The sequence below is a fragment of the Scyliorhinus torazame genome, chromosome 8, assembly GCF_047496885.1.
Source record: "Scyliorhinus torazame isolate Kashiwa2021f chromosome 8, sScyTor2.1, whole genome shotgun sequence".
Taxonomy (NCBI): Eukaryota; Metazoa; Chordata; class Chondrichthyes; order Carcharhiniformes; family Scyliorhinidae; genus Scyliorhinus; species Scyliorhinus torazame.
The window spans coordinates 120,383,667-120,399,896 of record NC_092714.1 but is presented as its reverse complement, the minus strand read 5'-3'; the positions used below and the strand labels follow the sequence as shown (position 1 = coordinate 120,399,896).

The 16,230-nt window shown below is 50.1% G+C and overlaps 1 protein-coding gene across 2 annotated transcripts in view; it reads left to right on the top strand.

The window, feature by feature from the left end:
- The window catches only part of gemin8 (gem (nuclear organelle) associated protein 8), a 37,950-nt gene extending 22,094 nt beyond the window's left edge, over positions 1 to 15,856 (top strand). For both annotated transcript variants that reach the window (XM_072514114.1, XM_072514115.1), the window contains exon 3: positions 15,486 to 15,856. In XM_072514114.1, the coding sequence (XP_072370215.1) occupies positions 15,486 to 15,742 (257 nt within the window). In that variant the 3' untranslated portion in view covers positions 15,743 to 15,856. The remainder of the gene's footprint in view (positions 1 to 15,485) is intronic.
- Positions 15,857 to 16,230: the final 374 nt, after the last annotated feature.

Here is a 16,230-nt window from a genome sequence, read left to right as displayed (position 1 = left end):
ATTTTGACTTGAGAATACACCACCATTCCTTCACTGCTACTCCGTCAAAAACCTGGAACTCCCTTCGTAAAGGTACTGAGGTTTACCTTCACCACATGGACTGCAACTGTTCTAGAGAGTGTCTCTCCCACACTCTCGAGGGCAAGTGGCAAATGGCAATATAGAGCTGGTCTTGTCAGTAATTGTCCCAACCCATGAACAGATTTTTTATAAAGTCTGTTTCAGTCTGACACTCTGGACTGGTAAGGATGGGAGGGGGATATAAAGATAGTGACTTCAGTCTTCCCAATGTTTAACTGGAGGAAGTTGCAACTCTTACAAAAGCTTTTAGTTACTTATTTGTTGGTGACCAGTGATTATCAGGATTCTCATTTATTTTCAATTGCTACCATTTGAATAACATCTCACCCACTTTTTAAATAATTATATTACTAGCAGATAAATTTAGTGTATTGTCATTCATATATGGAAAATTTGAATCGATGGATTAATTATCAATTGCTTGAAGCCTGGTTTATTAGTTTACTTACTGGAAATGATAACAGATTAGAGTTAACATCTGACATAACAATGTCAGCTGGTTTAAATCTAATCTTATTGTTTGCATTCTGATCTATGAAGCAGACAGCTGTGTCAGTGCAAAATAACAGAAAATAATACAACATTGATTCCAAGGGGATGATCAACATCTCCACTCACAAACAGTGCATTTGAATCAGCTTTCTTTGGGCTTCTCATCCCATGAAAAGAGAGTGAATATTGATGCATTTATTGCTTGAGTGGGAATAGTTGCTCTTGTGTTGGTGTCAGTGGAGTGTTTACGCTGCTGGCAGCAACTCTAGTCTGAACCTCCTTAAATCTCTGCAGCCAGAGTGCAAGCAAACCCACTTAGTGGAAAACATTGGGATTATAGTTCCTTTTTAATGAAGCTGATATAAAGAAACCTCATTATCAAAATGGTCAGTTCGTTATATATGTCTGGGACACTGGCACTTTATTGTTTCAGTGCTGTCACTAGAATTACAATAACACTTTCCGGCAGGAAAGGGAAGGCTGATAAATTTAAGAGTGAGATGGGAGATTTTCTCCTTTCAAACTTGGTTAATAACTAGTGTTTTATTATAACTAGGAGTTTTATTATAAAGCAGTGGTGAAGTGTTAGTGGAAACAGTTTGACCTGATATCTATTTGGTAAATAACATGTACTAAATGTGATGACTTGTCATCTGTCCCTTATTTTGAGGATGAGATCTACATGGGGGTTATGAGTTTCTGCCACCGATCCTCATGTGACTAAACAGGACAATTTGATCCACAGGGGTCATGGAGCAAGGCGTCATGTGAGTAGTGCGATCGGAGTGCAGGACTTGCTTCCTTTTCTTTCTTTCTCTACTGCCTTATCATTAAAGCAATGTAATTAAAGTGTGATGCAGCTTGATGAACAAGTTGTCGCCATGTTGAGCCATTGGTAGCAAGCTCCTCCCAACTATTAATGTCAATGCTGCCGCACTTCAAGGAGAGCTTCAGAGTGTCTTTGAAGCATTTTCTATGTCCTTCCCTGGAACATTGGCGATTTGAGAGTTGAGAAAACAGATCTAATATGGAAGACAGTTTTCAACCAGCCAGGCACAGGATCCTGTCCATCAAAATTACAGTACAGGAGTCTGGTGACAACAACTGTGGAGTACACTAGGACTTTTGTTAACTTCCAAGGGTTTTTAATAATCTTTTATTGTCACAAGTAGGCTTACATTAATATTGCAATGAAGTTACTGTGAAAAGCCCCTCGTCATCACATTCCAGTGCCTGTTAGGGTACACTGAGGGAGAATTCAAAATGTCCAAATTACCTAATAGCACTTCTTTTTGGACTTATGGGAGGAAACCGGAGCATCTGGAGGAAACCCACGCAGACACAGGGAGAACGTGCAGACTCCGCACAGACAGTGATAAGCCAGGAATCGAACCTGGGACCCTGGAGCTGTGAAGCGACAGTGCTACCCACTTGTGCTACTGTTTTGTCGGCAAGTGCTCACTGCCGTAGGTTGTAGAAGGCTGAGCTGGCCTTCTGTGTCGGGTCACTTCATTAATGGTGGTCTTTTGAGGGAGGTGACTGTAATGTGAAGAGCTTAACAAATTCAAGAGCTCTCTTTCAACAAATATTGAAAGTGGAAATTATGACTGACCAGCTGTGAGTTGATATGAGATTTGTTTTGTCAACATTCAAGGACAGGCCCTGATTCTTGTATGCAGCATTGAAGAGGTCAAGAGTGTATCAAATCTAGTGCAGAATGGGGACTGACACTGCAGTCATCTGAAAACTGTAGATCATGTGTATCTTTGGTGGTCAGCTTAGTTTTGGCATGGAGGTGACTGAGGTTGGAGTTTTCCATTGAGATGGCATTTAATGCACCAGATGACGGTTAATCTTTTGAGGTGAATAGCCACTGTTGTGTAAGTGGTAAATAGTATGGGGGCATGTCCCCGTTCTGGATTTTGAAGGGATCTATTTCAGCTCTCCCACTTGAGATAGTTGAAGCAATTGCAGATTTGTGATTTAAATTTTTTAGACATCCAAATATGTTTCTATAATGCATAGACCAAGTCAAATGCTTCGGACAGGTTGTTGAATGCAATGAGACATTTTTCTTGGATTTGCCTGGCAACAAAGACTAAGTCAGAGATTCTTGTGGAAGATCCAAAGCCGCAGTGTGTGTGTGTCTCTGGGAGGATTTCCTGCAGTCAGAAGAAGCAGGCAATTCGGGAGAATGCATATCAGGATTTTTCCTGCTATGGACAAGAGAAATACCTCAATAGGTTTATCTCTCTTTTTGAAGTACAAATCCATAAGGTGAGAGCTTAAGAGTATTGATGTGGGACTTCCGGGTGCGGCGATGACCAGCTGAGTCGCACGTTTCGGCAGCTCCCGGTGTAACGGACTTTTGGGCTCTTAATAAGAGCCCCAACGGCAATTTTAACGGCTAAAAGTACTGTGCGGTGAACCAGAAGGGAATCCCCCCTGGATACGGATGGAAAAAGGAGAGGAAGGTGGCCGGATTGCGGTGGATCCTTTAGAGCAGCGGCAAGGAAGGCAAGCAAAAACCAAGATGGCGTCGGAAGGTGGCAGTTTAATATGGGGCCCTGAACAACACGAGTTTTTGAAACGCTGCGTGGAAGAACTCAAAAAGGAAATGAAGAAGGAGCTGTTGGCCCCGATATTACAGGCGATCGAAGGGCTAAAGGAGGAGCAAAAGACCCAGGAGCGGGAGCTTCAGGTCGTGAAGGCAAAGGCTGCCGAGAATGAGGACGACATACAGGGCCTGGTGGTGAAGACGGAGATGCACGAGGCACACCATAAACGATGTGTGGAAAGGCCGGAGGCGCTGGAGAACAACGCGAGGAGGAACAACCTAAGGATTCTTGGCCTTCCTGAAGGTGCGGAGGGAGCGGACGTCAGGGCATATGTGAGCACGATGCTGCACTCTTTAATGGGAGCGGAGGCCCTGGCGGGTCCGCTGGAGGTGGAGGGAGCATACCGAGTGATGGCGCGAGGACCGAGAGCAGGAGAAATTCCTAGAGCCATAGTGGTGAGATTCCTCCGTTTTAAGGACAGAGAGATGGTCCTTAGATGGGCAAAGAAAACTCGGAGCAGTAAGTGGGAGAACGCGGTGATCCGCGTATACCAAGACTGGAGTGCGGAGGTGGCGAGAAGGAGGGCGAGCTTTAATCGGGCCAAGGCGGTGCTTCACAAAAAGAAGATAAAATTCTGAATGCTGCTACCGGCAAGACTGTGGGTCACATATCAAGGGAGGCACCACTACTTTGAGATGGCGGATGAGGCGTGGACTTTTATCGTGGAAGAAAAATTGGAATGAGCGGGTTATTAAAAAAAAGAACGTTTGAAACAAAGTGGTGGGGCGAGTATGGGGGGCGAAGAAGGGGGGAAAGAGGAGTTTTATGTTGTTAATCCTGCGATGTGGTAACTTTTCTCTCTTCCACAGGAGGTGGTGGGGGGAGGAAAGGGGGTAGAAGAGATGGGGCGTTGGCCATTGGGGGCGGGGCCAAGGGGGAAGCGCGGGCTCGGTTCCCGCGCTATGATAATCATGGCGGGAATAGGGAAGCAGGAAGGAGGGGGCATCGCACGGTGCGAGCCGAGGTCACGGGGGGAAGCTGAGGTCGGCCAGAGTTTGCTGACTTCTGGGAGCAACATGGGGGGTGTAACTACGCTAGTGGGGGATCTAGCGGGGGGGGTGGGAGGGGGGAATTATTGGGCTGCTGCTGCTGGGGAGAGGGGGGAGCTGGTATGGGGTGGGATGGGCGGGGGGGCACCGCCTGGGGGGGACACAGCTGCGTGGGAACCGGGTGAGGAGCTGGAAAAAGGGGATGGCTAATCAACAAGGGGGGGGGGGGTAAAAATCCCCCCAACCCGGCTGATCACGTGGAACGTGAGAGGGCTGAACGGGCCGATAAAGAGGGCACGGGTACTCGCACACCTTAAGAAACTTAAGGCAGCCGTGGTTATGTTACAGGAAACGCACTTGAAACTGATAGACCAGGTGAGACTACGCAAAGGTTGGGTGGGGCAGGTGTTCCATTCGGGGCTAGATGCGAAAAACAGGGGGGGTGGCTATATTAGTGGGGAAGCGAGTAATGTTTGAGGCAAAGACTATAGTGGCGGATAGCGGGGGCAGATACGTGATGGTGAGTGGCAAACTACAGGGGGAGACGGTGGTTTTGGTAAACGTACATGCCCCGAACTGGGATGATGCCAATTTTATGAGGCGTATGCTAGGACGCATCCCGGACCTAGAGGTGGGAAAGTTGGTAATGGGGGGAGATTTCAATACGGTGTTGGAACCAGGGCTGGACAGGTCGAGGTCCAGGACTGGAAGGAGGCCGGCAGCAGCCAAGGTGCTTAAAGATTTTATGGAGCAGATGGGAGGAGTAGACCCGTGGAGATTTAGCAGACCTAGGAGTAAGGAGTTTTCGTTTTTCTCCTATGTCCACAAAGTCTATTCGCGAATAGACTTTTTTGTTTTGGGAAGGGCGTTGATCCCGAAGGTGAGGGTAACGGAGTATACAGCTATAGCCATTTCGGATCACGCTCCACATTGGGTGGACTTAGAGATAGGGGAGGAAACAGAAGGGCGCCCACCCTGGAGAATGGACATGGGACTAATGGCAGGTGAGGGGGTGTGTCTAAGGGTGAGGGGGTGCATTGAAAAGTACTTGGAACTCAATGACAATGGGGAGGTCCAGGTGGGAGTGGTCTGGGAGGCGCTGAAGGCAGTGGTTAGAGGGGAGCTGATATCAATAAGGGCACATAAAGGAAAGCAGGAGAGTAGGGAACGGGAGCGGTTGCTGCAAGAACTTCTGAGGGTGGACAGGCAATATGCGGAGGCACCGGAGGAGGGACTGTACAGGGAAAGGCAAAGGCTACACGTAGAATTTGACTTGCTGACAACGGGTACTGCAGAGGCACAGTGGAGGAAGGCACAGGGTGTACAGTACGAATATGGGGAGAATGCGAGCAGGTTGATGGCCCACCAATTGAGGAAAAGGGGAGCAGCGAGGGAAATAGGGGGAGTGAGGGATGAGGAAGGAGAGATGGAGCGGGGAGCGGAGAGAGTGAATGGAGTGTTCAAGGCATTTTATAAAAAATTATACGAAGCTCAACCCCCGGATGGGAGGGAGAGAATGATGGGCTTTCTGGACCGGCTGGAATTTCCCAAGGTGGAGGAGCAGGAAAGGGTGGGACTGGGAGCACAGATTGAAATAGAGAAAGTAGTGAAAGGAATTAGGAGCATGCAGGCGGGGAAGGCTCCGGGACCGGATGGATTCCCAGTTGAATTTTACAGGAAATATGTGGACTTGCTCGCCCCGCTACTGATGAGGACCTTTAATGAGGCAAAGGAAAGGGGACAGCTGCCCCCGACTATGTCTGAGGCAACGATATCGCTTCTCCTAAAGAAGGAAAAGGACCCGCTGCAATGCGGGTCCTATAGACCTATTTCCCTCCTAAATGTAGACGCTAAGATTCTGGCCAAGGTAATGGCAATGAGGATAGAGGCTAGTGTCCCGAGGGTGGTCCATGAGGACCAAACTGGGTTTGTGAAGGGGAGACAGCTGAATACGAATATACAGAGGCTGCTAGGGGTAATGATGATGCCCCCACCAGAGGGAGAAGCGGAGATAGTGGTGGCGATGGATGCCGAGAAAGCATTTGATAGAGTGGAGTGGGATTATTTGTGGGAGGTGCTGAGGAGATTTGGTTTTGGAGATGAGTATGTTGGATGGGTGCAGCTGTTGTCTCGGGCCCCAGTGGCGAGTGTGGTCACGAATGGACGGGGATCTGCATACTTTCGGCTCCATAGAGGGACAAGGCAGGGATGCCCTCTGTCCCCATTACTGTTTGCACTGGCGATTGAGCCCCTGGCAATAGCATTGAGGGGTGCCAAGAAGTGGAGGGGAGTACTTAGAGGAGGAGAAGAACACCGGTATCTCTGTACGCGGATGATTTGTTGTTATATGTAGTGGACCCGGCGGAGGGGATGCCAGAGATAATGCGGACACTTCGGGAGTTTGGAGAATTCTCAGGATATAAACTGAACATGGGGAAAAGTGAGTTGTTTGTGGTGCATCCAGGGGAGCAGAGCAGAGAAATAGAGGACTTTCCGCTGAGGAAGGTAACCAGGGACTTTCGTTACTTGGGGATCCAGATAGCCAAGAATTGGGGTACATTGCATAGGTTAAATTTAACGCGATTGGTGGAACAAATGGAGGAGGACTTCAAGAGATGGGACATGGTATCCCTGTCACTGGCAGGGAGGGTGCAGGCAGTTAAAATGGTAGTCCTCCCGAGATTCCTCTTTGTGTTTCAGTGCCTCCCGGTGGTGATCACTAAGGCTTTTTTCAAAAGGATCGAAAAGAGTATCGTGAGTTTTGTGTGGGCCGGGAAGACCCCGAGAGTGAGGAAGGGATTCTTACAGCGTAGTAGGGATAGGGGGGGCTGGCACTACCGAGCCTAAGTGAGTACTACTGGGCCGCCAGTATCTCAATGGTGAGTAAGTGGATGGGGGAAGAGGAGGGAGCGGCGTGGAAGAGATTGGAGAGGGCGTCCTGTAGGGGGACTAGCCTACAAGCTATGGTGACGGCCCCATTGCCGTTCTCACCGAAGAAATACACCACAAGCCCGGTGGTGGTGGCGACTTTGAAAATTTGGGGACAGTGGAGACGGCATAGGGGAAAGACGGGAGCCTTGGTGGGGTCCCCGATAAGAAACAACCATAGGTTTGCCCCGGGGAGAATGGATGGGGGATTTTGAATATGGCAAAGAGCAGGAGTAACGCAACTGAAAGATCTGTTTGTGGATGGGAAGTTCGCAAGTCTGGGAGCGCTGACCGAGAAATATGGGTTGCCCCAAGAGAATGCATTCCGGTATATGCAACTGAGGGCTTTTGCGAGGCAGCAGGTGAGGGAATTCCCGCAGCTCCCGACGCATGAGGTGCAGGACAGAGTAATCTCAAAGACATGGGTGGGGGACGGTAAGGTGTCAGATATATATATAGGGAAATGAGGGACGAGGGGGAGATTATGGTAGATGAGCTGAAAGGGAAATGGGAAGAAGAGCTGGGGGAGGAGATTGAGGAGGGGCTGTGGGCGGATGCCCTAAGTAGGGTAAACTCATCGTCCTCGTGTGCCAGGCTAAGCCTGATTCAATTTAAGGTGTTACACAGGGCGCATATGACTGGAGCACGGCTCAGTAAATTTTTGGGGGTAGAGGATAGGTGTGCGAGATGCTCGAGAAGCCCAGCGAATCACACCCACATGTTCTGGTCATGTCCGGCACTACAGGGGTTCTGGGTGGGGGTGACAAAGGTGCTTTCGAAAGTAGTGGGGGTCCGGGTCGAACCAAGCTGGGGGTTGGCTATATTTGGGATTGCACAAGAGCCGGGAGTGCAGGAGGCGAGAGAGGTCGATGTTCTGGCCTTTGCGTCCCTAGTAGCCCGGCGCAGGATACTGTTGATGTGGAAGGAAGCCAAGCCCCCGGGGGTGGAGACCTGGATAAATGACATGGCAGGGTTTATAAAGCTGGAACGGATTAAGTTCGTCCTCAGGGGATCGGCTCAAGGGTTCACCAGGCGGTGGCAACCGTTCGTCGAATACCTCACACAAAGATAGAGGGAATGGAAAAGAAGAAGGCAGCAGCAGCAGCCCAGGGGGGAGGGGGGGGGGGGAACCAGAAGGAGTCTCAGGGGTATTAATATATATGTATAATATGTATAGGTCGTTGCTATAAATAATTGTATATTGGATTGTTAAACCATATTTTTGGAGAGTGTTTATCTGAGACAAGGCAGTTGCCATTTAGTTTTAGTTTTCGTTTTTGTTGTATATTATTTATTCTTTGTTTATAAAACAGGTCATTGTTATTTATACTGTTATATTATTGTGTAAAGGATACACAATGTACTGTGATGGTTGACCAAAAATTTTTAATAAAATATTCTTAAAAAAAAAAAGAGTATTGATGTTAACTGACTTTATAGACCTCAAGCTGGAATGCCATCGGGGCAGGACTTGTTGCTTTTCATCCGTTTGATTGTTGTTACAGCTCTCCCATTGATGGTGGTCCACCCATGGATTCAACCACAGGGTACAGGGGATCACCTGGAGAGTATCAGCTTCTACTACGGATTCCCGATTGAGGAGTTGTTCAAAATGTTCTTTTAAAAATATATATTTTTATTCAATATTAGCAAATTTTCAACAAACACCCCCCCCCCCCCATTACAGAAAAAAGAAAAGCATAAAACGCAGAGATCAACATCGTACACTTATATCGCGAATTCCCCCAATGTACAACCCCCCCCCCATGATACACCGCCTGAGGAACCCTTGCACAGACCCTCGCAAGGCAAACTTTACCCTCTCCAACTTAATGAACCCTGCCATGTCGCTGATCCAGGCTTCTATGCTTGGGGGCTTCGCATCTTTCCACTGTAGCAGAATCCTCCGCCGGGCTACCAGGGACGCAAAGGCCAGAATACCGGCCACTTTCCGGCTCGTCCGATACCCCAAATAATGCTAACCCCCAGCTCGGCTTGACCCGGGTGTTCACCACCTTAGACCCAGTCCTCGCAAAGCTCCTCCAAATCCCATCCAGCGCCGGACACGCCCAGAACATATGAGCGTGGTTCGCTGGGCTCCCCGAGCACCTCACACACCTGTCCTCAACCCCAAAGAACGTACTCAACCTCGCCCCTGTCATATGCGCTCTGTGGAGAACCTTAAATTGCATCAGGCTAAGCATGGCGCAAGAGGAGGAAGAATTAACCCTATCCAGGGCATCAGCCCACAGTTTCTCATCTATCTCCTCCCCAAGCTCCTCTTCCCATTTACCCTTTAGCCCCTCCACCGAGGTCGTCTCCTCTTTCTGCATCTCCTGATAGACTGCCGAGACCTTGCCTTCTCCAGCCCACACCCCCAAGAGCACCCTGTCTTGAATCTTACGTGCTGGAAGCAGTGGAAATTCCCTCACCTGCCGTCTCACAAACGCCCTCACCTGCATGTACCTGAAGCCGTTTCCGGGGGGCAGCCCAAATTTCTCCTCCAGCGCCTCAAGGCTCGCAAACGTCCCATCTATAAACAGGTCCCCCATTCTTTTATTTCCTGCTCGATGCCAGCTCAGAAACCCTCTTCTCCCCCCTTCCCCCCCCCCCCCCCTCCCCCCCCCCCCCCCCCAATCCACTCGCCCCGGGACGAACCGATGGTTCTCTCGGATCGGGGACCAAACCAAGGCCTCTACCTCACCCCTGTGGCTCCTTCACTGCCCCCAAACTTTTAGAGTTGCCGCCACCACCGGACTCGTGGTGTACCTTGTCGGCGGGAGCGGCAGCTGTGCCGTCACCAGCGCTCGCTGACTCGTGCCCACACAGGACGCCATCTCCAGCCTCTTCCACGCCACCCCCTCCCCCCCTCCATTATCCACTTACGGATTATCGCCATATTGGCAGCCCAGTAGTACCCACATAGATTGGGCAACGCTAGCCCTCCTCTGTCCTTGCTACGCTCCAGAAACACCCTTTTTACCCTCGGGGCCTTATTCGCCCACACTAATCCCATGATACTCCTGCTGACCCGTTTAAGAAAGGCCTTGGGGATCAGGATGGGAAGGCACTGGAACACACAGAGGAACCTCGGAAGGACCGTCATTTTCACCGACTGCACCCTACCCGCCAACGACAATGCAACATATCCCACCTTTTAAACTCCTCCTCCATCTACTCCACGAGCCGCGTCAAATTGAGCTTGTGCAGGGCCCCCCAACTTTTAGCCACCTGGATCCCCAAGTACCGAAAGCTCCTTTCCGCCCTCTTCAGCGGAAGCTCGTCTATATCCCTTCCCTGGTCCCCTGGGTGTATCACGAAGATCTCACTCTTCCCTACGTTAAGCTTACATCCGGAAATGTCCCCGAACTCCCTGAGGATCCGCATAACTTCCCGCATCCCCTCCACTGGGTCCGTCACATACAATAACAGGTCATCGGCATACAGCGGCACCCGGTGTTCCTCTTACCCCCCCCCCCCCCCCCCCCCCCCCCCCCGAACCAGTGCCTGGACTACCCCAGTGCCATGGCCAAAGGCTCAATTGCCAATGCGAACAACAAGGGGATCCCCTGCCTCTTCCCCCCGGTACAGCTGAAAGTATTCCGATCTCTGTCGGTTCGTGCCACACTCGCCAGCGGGGCTTCATAAAGTAGCCTAACCCAACTGATGACCCCTCCCCGAACCCAAACCTCCTCAGCACTTCCCAAAGATACTCCCACTCCACCCTATCGAAGGCCTTCTCCGCATCCATAGGCGCCACTACCTCCGCTCCCACTCCGCTGCAGGCATCATAATTACGTTGAGGAGCCTCCGCACATTGGTGTTCAACTGCCTACCCTTCACAAATCCCGCCTGGTCCTCGTGAATCACCCCCGGGACACAGTCCTCAATTCAGGTAGCCAGCACCTTTGCCAACAACTTCGCGTCGACGTAGGGGAGCGAGATCGGCCTGTATGACCCACACTGGAATGGGTCCTTGTCCCGCTTCAGGATCAGCGGGATCGGTGCCCTGAACATTGTCGGGGGCAGGGTACCCCCCTCCCTCGCTTCATTGAAAGTCCTCACTAGTAGTGGGCCCAAGAGTTCCATGTACTTCCGGTAGAATTTCACCGAAAACCCACCCGGCCCCGGGGCCTTCCCTGCCTGCGTGCTTCCCAACCCCTTAACCAGCTCCTCCAGCCCAATCGGTGCCCCTAGCCCAACCACCTGCTCCTCCTCCACCCTCGGGAACCTCAGCCGATCCAAAAATCGCCCCCCCCCCCCCCACCCACCATCAGGGGGTCAGACCTATACAGCTCCTCCATAAAAGTCCCTGAATACCCCATTTATTCCCTCCACACCATGTTTCCCCCCTCTATCCCTAACTCCCCCAATCTCCCTCGCTGCTCCCGCTTCGGAAGCTGATGTGCCAACATCCGGCTCGCCTTCTCCCCATATTCGTACACCGCCCCTTGCGCTTTCCTCCTCTGCACCTCTGCCTTCCTGGTAGTCAACAGGTCGAATTCGGCCTAGAGGCTTCGTCGCTCCTCGAGTTATCCCTCCTCGGGGACCTCTGCATACCTCCTATCCACCCTTAATATCTCTCCCACCAATCTCTCCCTCTCTCTCCTCTCCTTCCTCTCCTTATGGGCCCTAGTGGAGATTAGCTCTCCCCTGACCACCGCCTTCAGTGCCTCCCAGGCCACCCCCACCTGCACCCCAATTCCAGCTCCACCCAATGTGGGGCATGATCTGAGATAGCTATGGCCGAATATTCCGTTCCCTCCACTCTCGGGATTAGTGCCCTACTCATAATGAAGCAATCTATCCGGGAGTAGGCTTTATGGATGTGGGAAAAAAAGGAAAATTCCCTGCCCCCCCCCAGCCTGGCAAACCTCCATGGGTCCGCTCTCCCCATCTGGTCCATAAACCCCCTAAGCACCTTGTCCGCCGCCGGCCTTTTACCAGTCCTGGACCTGGAGCGGACCAATGCTGGGTCCAACACCGTGCCCCCCCCCCCCCCATTATCAAGCTCCCTGTCTCCAGGTCCAGAATCCAACCCAACATGAGCCTCATGAATCCGGCATCGTCCCAATTCGGGGCGTATACATTCACTAGTACCACCCGTACCCCCTGCGGCTTACCACTCACCATTACATACCTAACCTGATCTGCCACCTTCAAATGCATCTCCTGGAGCATAACCACATCTGCCTTCAGGTGCGCGAACACACAGGCCCTCTTGACCAGCCCATTCGGGCCTCTCACATTCCAAGTTATCAGCCGGATCAGGGGGGCTCTCTCTCTCTCTCTCTTTCTTCCCCCCCCCCCCCCCCCCTTGCCGACTAGCCATCTCTTTCTAGGCCAGCCACATGCCTGCACCTCCCGCACCCTCCATTCCCCCAGGCGGCGGACGCCCGCCCCGACTTCCTCTCCGAACTCCAGCTCCCCTTTGGCCAATGCAGCAGCAACCCAGTCCCCCCCCCCCCCGTCCCGTCCCCCAGGACCCCCTAGCTGTATTGCTCCCCCATGGCACTCCCGTAAGTCAGCTGACTCCTGCTGACCCCGGCCTCTCCCGCCACTCCGTCGACCCCCCAGTGTGAGAATCTCTCCTCCCCCTCCTGGCAGTCAGCGTGTGCTGCTCTCCAGCCCCGCCCCCTTCCTTCCCTAGCGCGGGAAAAAACCCGCACTTTCCACCAAGCCGGCCCCGCCCTCTGGCGCAGCTCCCTTTTGCGGCCTTATCTCAGCTCCCCCACCTTGGGCCTCCCATTGCCCCTCCCACTCGGCAGGGCCCCGTCCTTCCAACCACCGACGCCCACACTCTCACACAACCCCCACTTCGAACCATTTACCCAACCCCACCCAGCACCAAAGAAAACAGAACAGGACAGCCCCTAAAACACAATAACCCCCCCTCGACACCCCCTCCCAACAAACCCTCAGTCCGTGTCCAACTTTTCGGCCTGAATAAAGGTCCCCGCCGCCTCCGGCGTCTCAAAGTAATGGTGTCAGTCCTTAAACGTGACCCACAATCGCGCCGGCTGCAGCATCCTGAATTTCACCCCCTTCCGATGCAGAACCGCCTTGGCCCGGTTGTACCCGGCCCTCTTCTTGGCCACCTCCGCGCTCCAGCCCTGATTATATACGGATCTCTGCGTTCTCCCACCTGCTGCTCCGCTCCTTTTTAGCCCATCTCAGGACACACTCTCTGTCCACAAAGCGGTGGAACCGCACCATTACCGCCCGCGATGGCTCGTTGGCTTTGGGCCTCCTCGCCAGGACTCGGTGAACCCCATCAAGCTCAAGGGGCCTCGGGGAAAGGTCCCATGCCCATCAGCATGTTCAGCATCATGACCACATATGCTCCAGCATCCGACCCCTCCACTCCCTTCGGGAGACCCAGAATCCGAAGGTTCTTCCTCCTCGAGCGATTCTCCATGTCTTCAAACTTTTCTTGCCACTTCTTGTGCAGCGCCTCGTGTGCCTCCACCTTCACTGCCAGGCCCAAGATCTCGTCCTCGTTTTCCGAGGCCTTTTGCCGCACCTCCCGGAACGCCACCCCTTGGGCCTTCTGGGTCTCGACTAGCTTATCGATCGATGCCTTCATTGGCTCCAGCAGCTCTGCCTTCAGGTCCGTAAAGCAGCGCTTGAGGAACTCCTGCTCTTGGGACCATGGCACCGACGCTGCCTGGTCTCCACCCGCCGCCATCTTGGCTTTCCGCCCTCGCACTTTTCGCTGCACCAAAATCACTTTTTTCACCGCTCCACTCTTGGTCCAATCCATACAATGCCGGGGGAATCGTACTGTCGCCTTCCCACACTGGGAACCGTCGAACAAATGCCGCTGGGGCCCCTAAAAAGAGCCCAAAAGTCCATTTCTGACGGGAGCTGCCAAACGTGCGACTTAGCTCAGCATAGCCGCAACCGGAAGTCCAAAATGTTCTTTCAAGTGTTGACGAATGGCATTGTCATTCTTAAGGAGAGCGCGCCATCCTCTAAATGAAGAAGATTTTGTCCATTTGACCTTGGTCTGTGGATTGCCCTGGTGATTTCAAAAACACCATAATATTGAAAATCTAAAGTGGCTGATCGGAATAGCTCTGAATCTTAAGAGATACAGATGTAGTACGAAGAACTGTTTGTTTTTTTAATCTCTGAATGAATTTGTAATAAAAACACAAAATACTGGACAATCGCAGGTCTGGCAGAAGAGTCCTCCAGACTCGATGTTAGCTCCCTTCTCTCCACAGATGCTGTCAGACCTGCTGCTATTGTTCAGTATTTTCTGTTTTTGGTTCAGATTCCAGCATCCGCAGCAATTTGCTTTTATCTTGAATGAATTTATGTTGTGTAAATTTCTGTTTCTCATCTTTATTCTGTGGTTTCATATTAATGAAGGATTTTAAGTGTTGCTGAGAGTTTGAAACATCCATATTACAAATATTGAACTGAGAGAGCTCAATGGTTGTATCATGGAACTACCAGGATAGTGGAAGCCAAACCAGATGGACTCTTTTTTTTAAAAATCGAACAAACCCCATGTTTCTGTGTAGTTAATGAAAGGCCTGATTTCCCAGTGAGTCATTACTTACTGATGGGCTGGCTTGTTGCCCAGATTTGTTTTACTGAATTTGTCGCATGTTAAAAGGATCAATTTATCTCAACAACACAAAGCAATTTTTGATTTCTTGAAATGCAAATTACTATGGTTATGAAGCCCCTGCCTCCAGTTTCATATTCCTAGACGCAACAATTAGTGATGATTTCACAACCAGTAGCAGACCATAGGGCAAAACATTAGCAAATAAGTCGATCATGCTTTTCCTAATTTGGTAGCTTAGCCATGACACTATACCATACTGTATCGGTATTGTTTTCTCACTGCCTATGACATTTACAGGATTTTACAATTAAACCACTACTAAGTACTTTAACGGATTTTAATTAAATTCTAGGCCAAAATTCTATTTTTATCTGTAAATTGTCTGTAAATTGTATTTAAATATTCTGCAGCGTTTGTATGTATGGATGTGATAACGTGATGAATGTATCTATAGGTCAAGAATGCAATACTTCTTTGCTTTGGGGTCTTTTTAGAAAGAAAGATATGGGCTGTATTAACATAAGAAAAATCACTTAAAATAATTAGACCTCCAGGATATATTAGATTTTTTTGGCGTTTCCATCTTCCATCACTAGAATTGAATAAAGTTACATCTAATGCAAGAGGGTAGCTGGCACAATTTAGTGCACAACTTCAAATGTGGAAATGTTGGCACACAGGGCAAGCTGGAGCAATATGCCCGTTGTTGCTCTCTATTTGTGAAGTTTGGTCGTCGACATTTACATTTATTCTACATAATGCTTACTGGAGTTTTTTTCTTTGGTATGTTCACAGAGCGACAGCAGCAGTATGATGATGAACAGCAGGCAAAGTATGTATTGGCTGACCGTGATTTTCACAGTACAATGGGGAGAACAATCCAGCCGCCTGCAGAAAGACCTGGTGAAAGGAGACTGGTTGAAATGAAGAGACTGTATGGAGATGATGCTACTAAAATCCAGGGAATGGAAACTGCGATGCAACTCTTGTTTGATAGAAAGTGTGATGGGAAGCAGCCGAAGTATTGGCCTGTAATTCCATTGAAACTTTGATTGTGTTTCCTGATCCTATAAAACTATTTTTTTTAAAACTTTGTTTCAAATTTTATAATTATGTACTTTATGATGTTTGTTATATTTTAATAAACATGACCATTTGTACAATTACCAATGAAATCTGAAGAGATGCTTTACCATAGGAAACTCAATGTTTGCACAATATTGTGGCCAATGGTGGTGTAAAGCTGATGTCATTGGACTAATAATCCAGCGGCCCAGGCTAATGCTTGGGGGTGGGGCAGCACAGGTTCAAATCCCACCATGGCAACTAGTGGAATAAGTTCAATTAATAAAGTCTGGAGAGGCAGTGATGTAGTGGTATTGTCGCTGGGCTAGTAATCCAGAGACGCAGAGTCATGTTCTGGGGACCTATGTTCAAATCCCGCCATTGCAGATGGTGAAATTTGAGTTCAATAAAACAAATTTGGAATTAAAAGTCTCAAATGACCATGAAGCCATTGTCGTAAAAACCCATCTGGTTC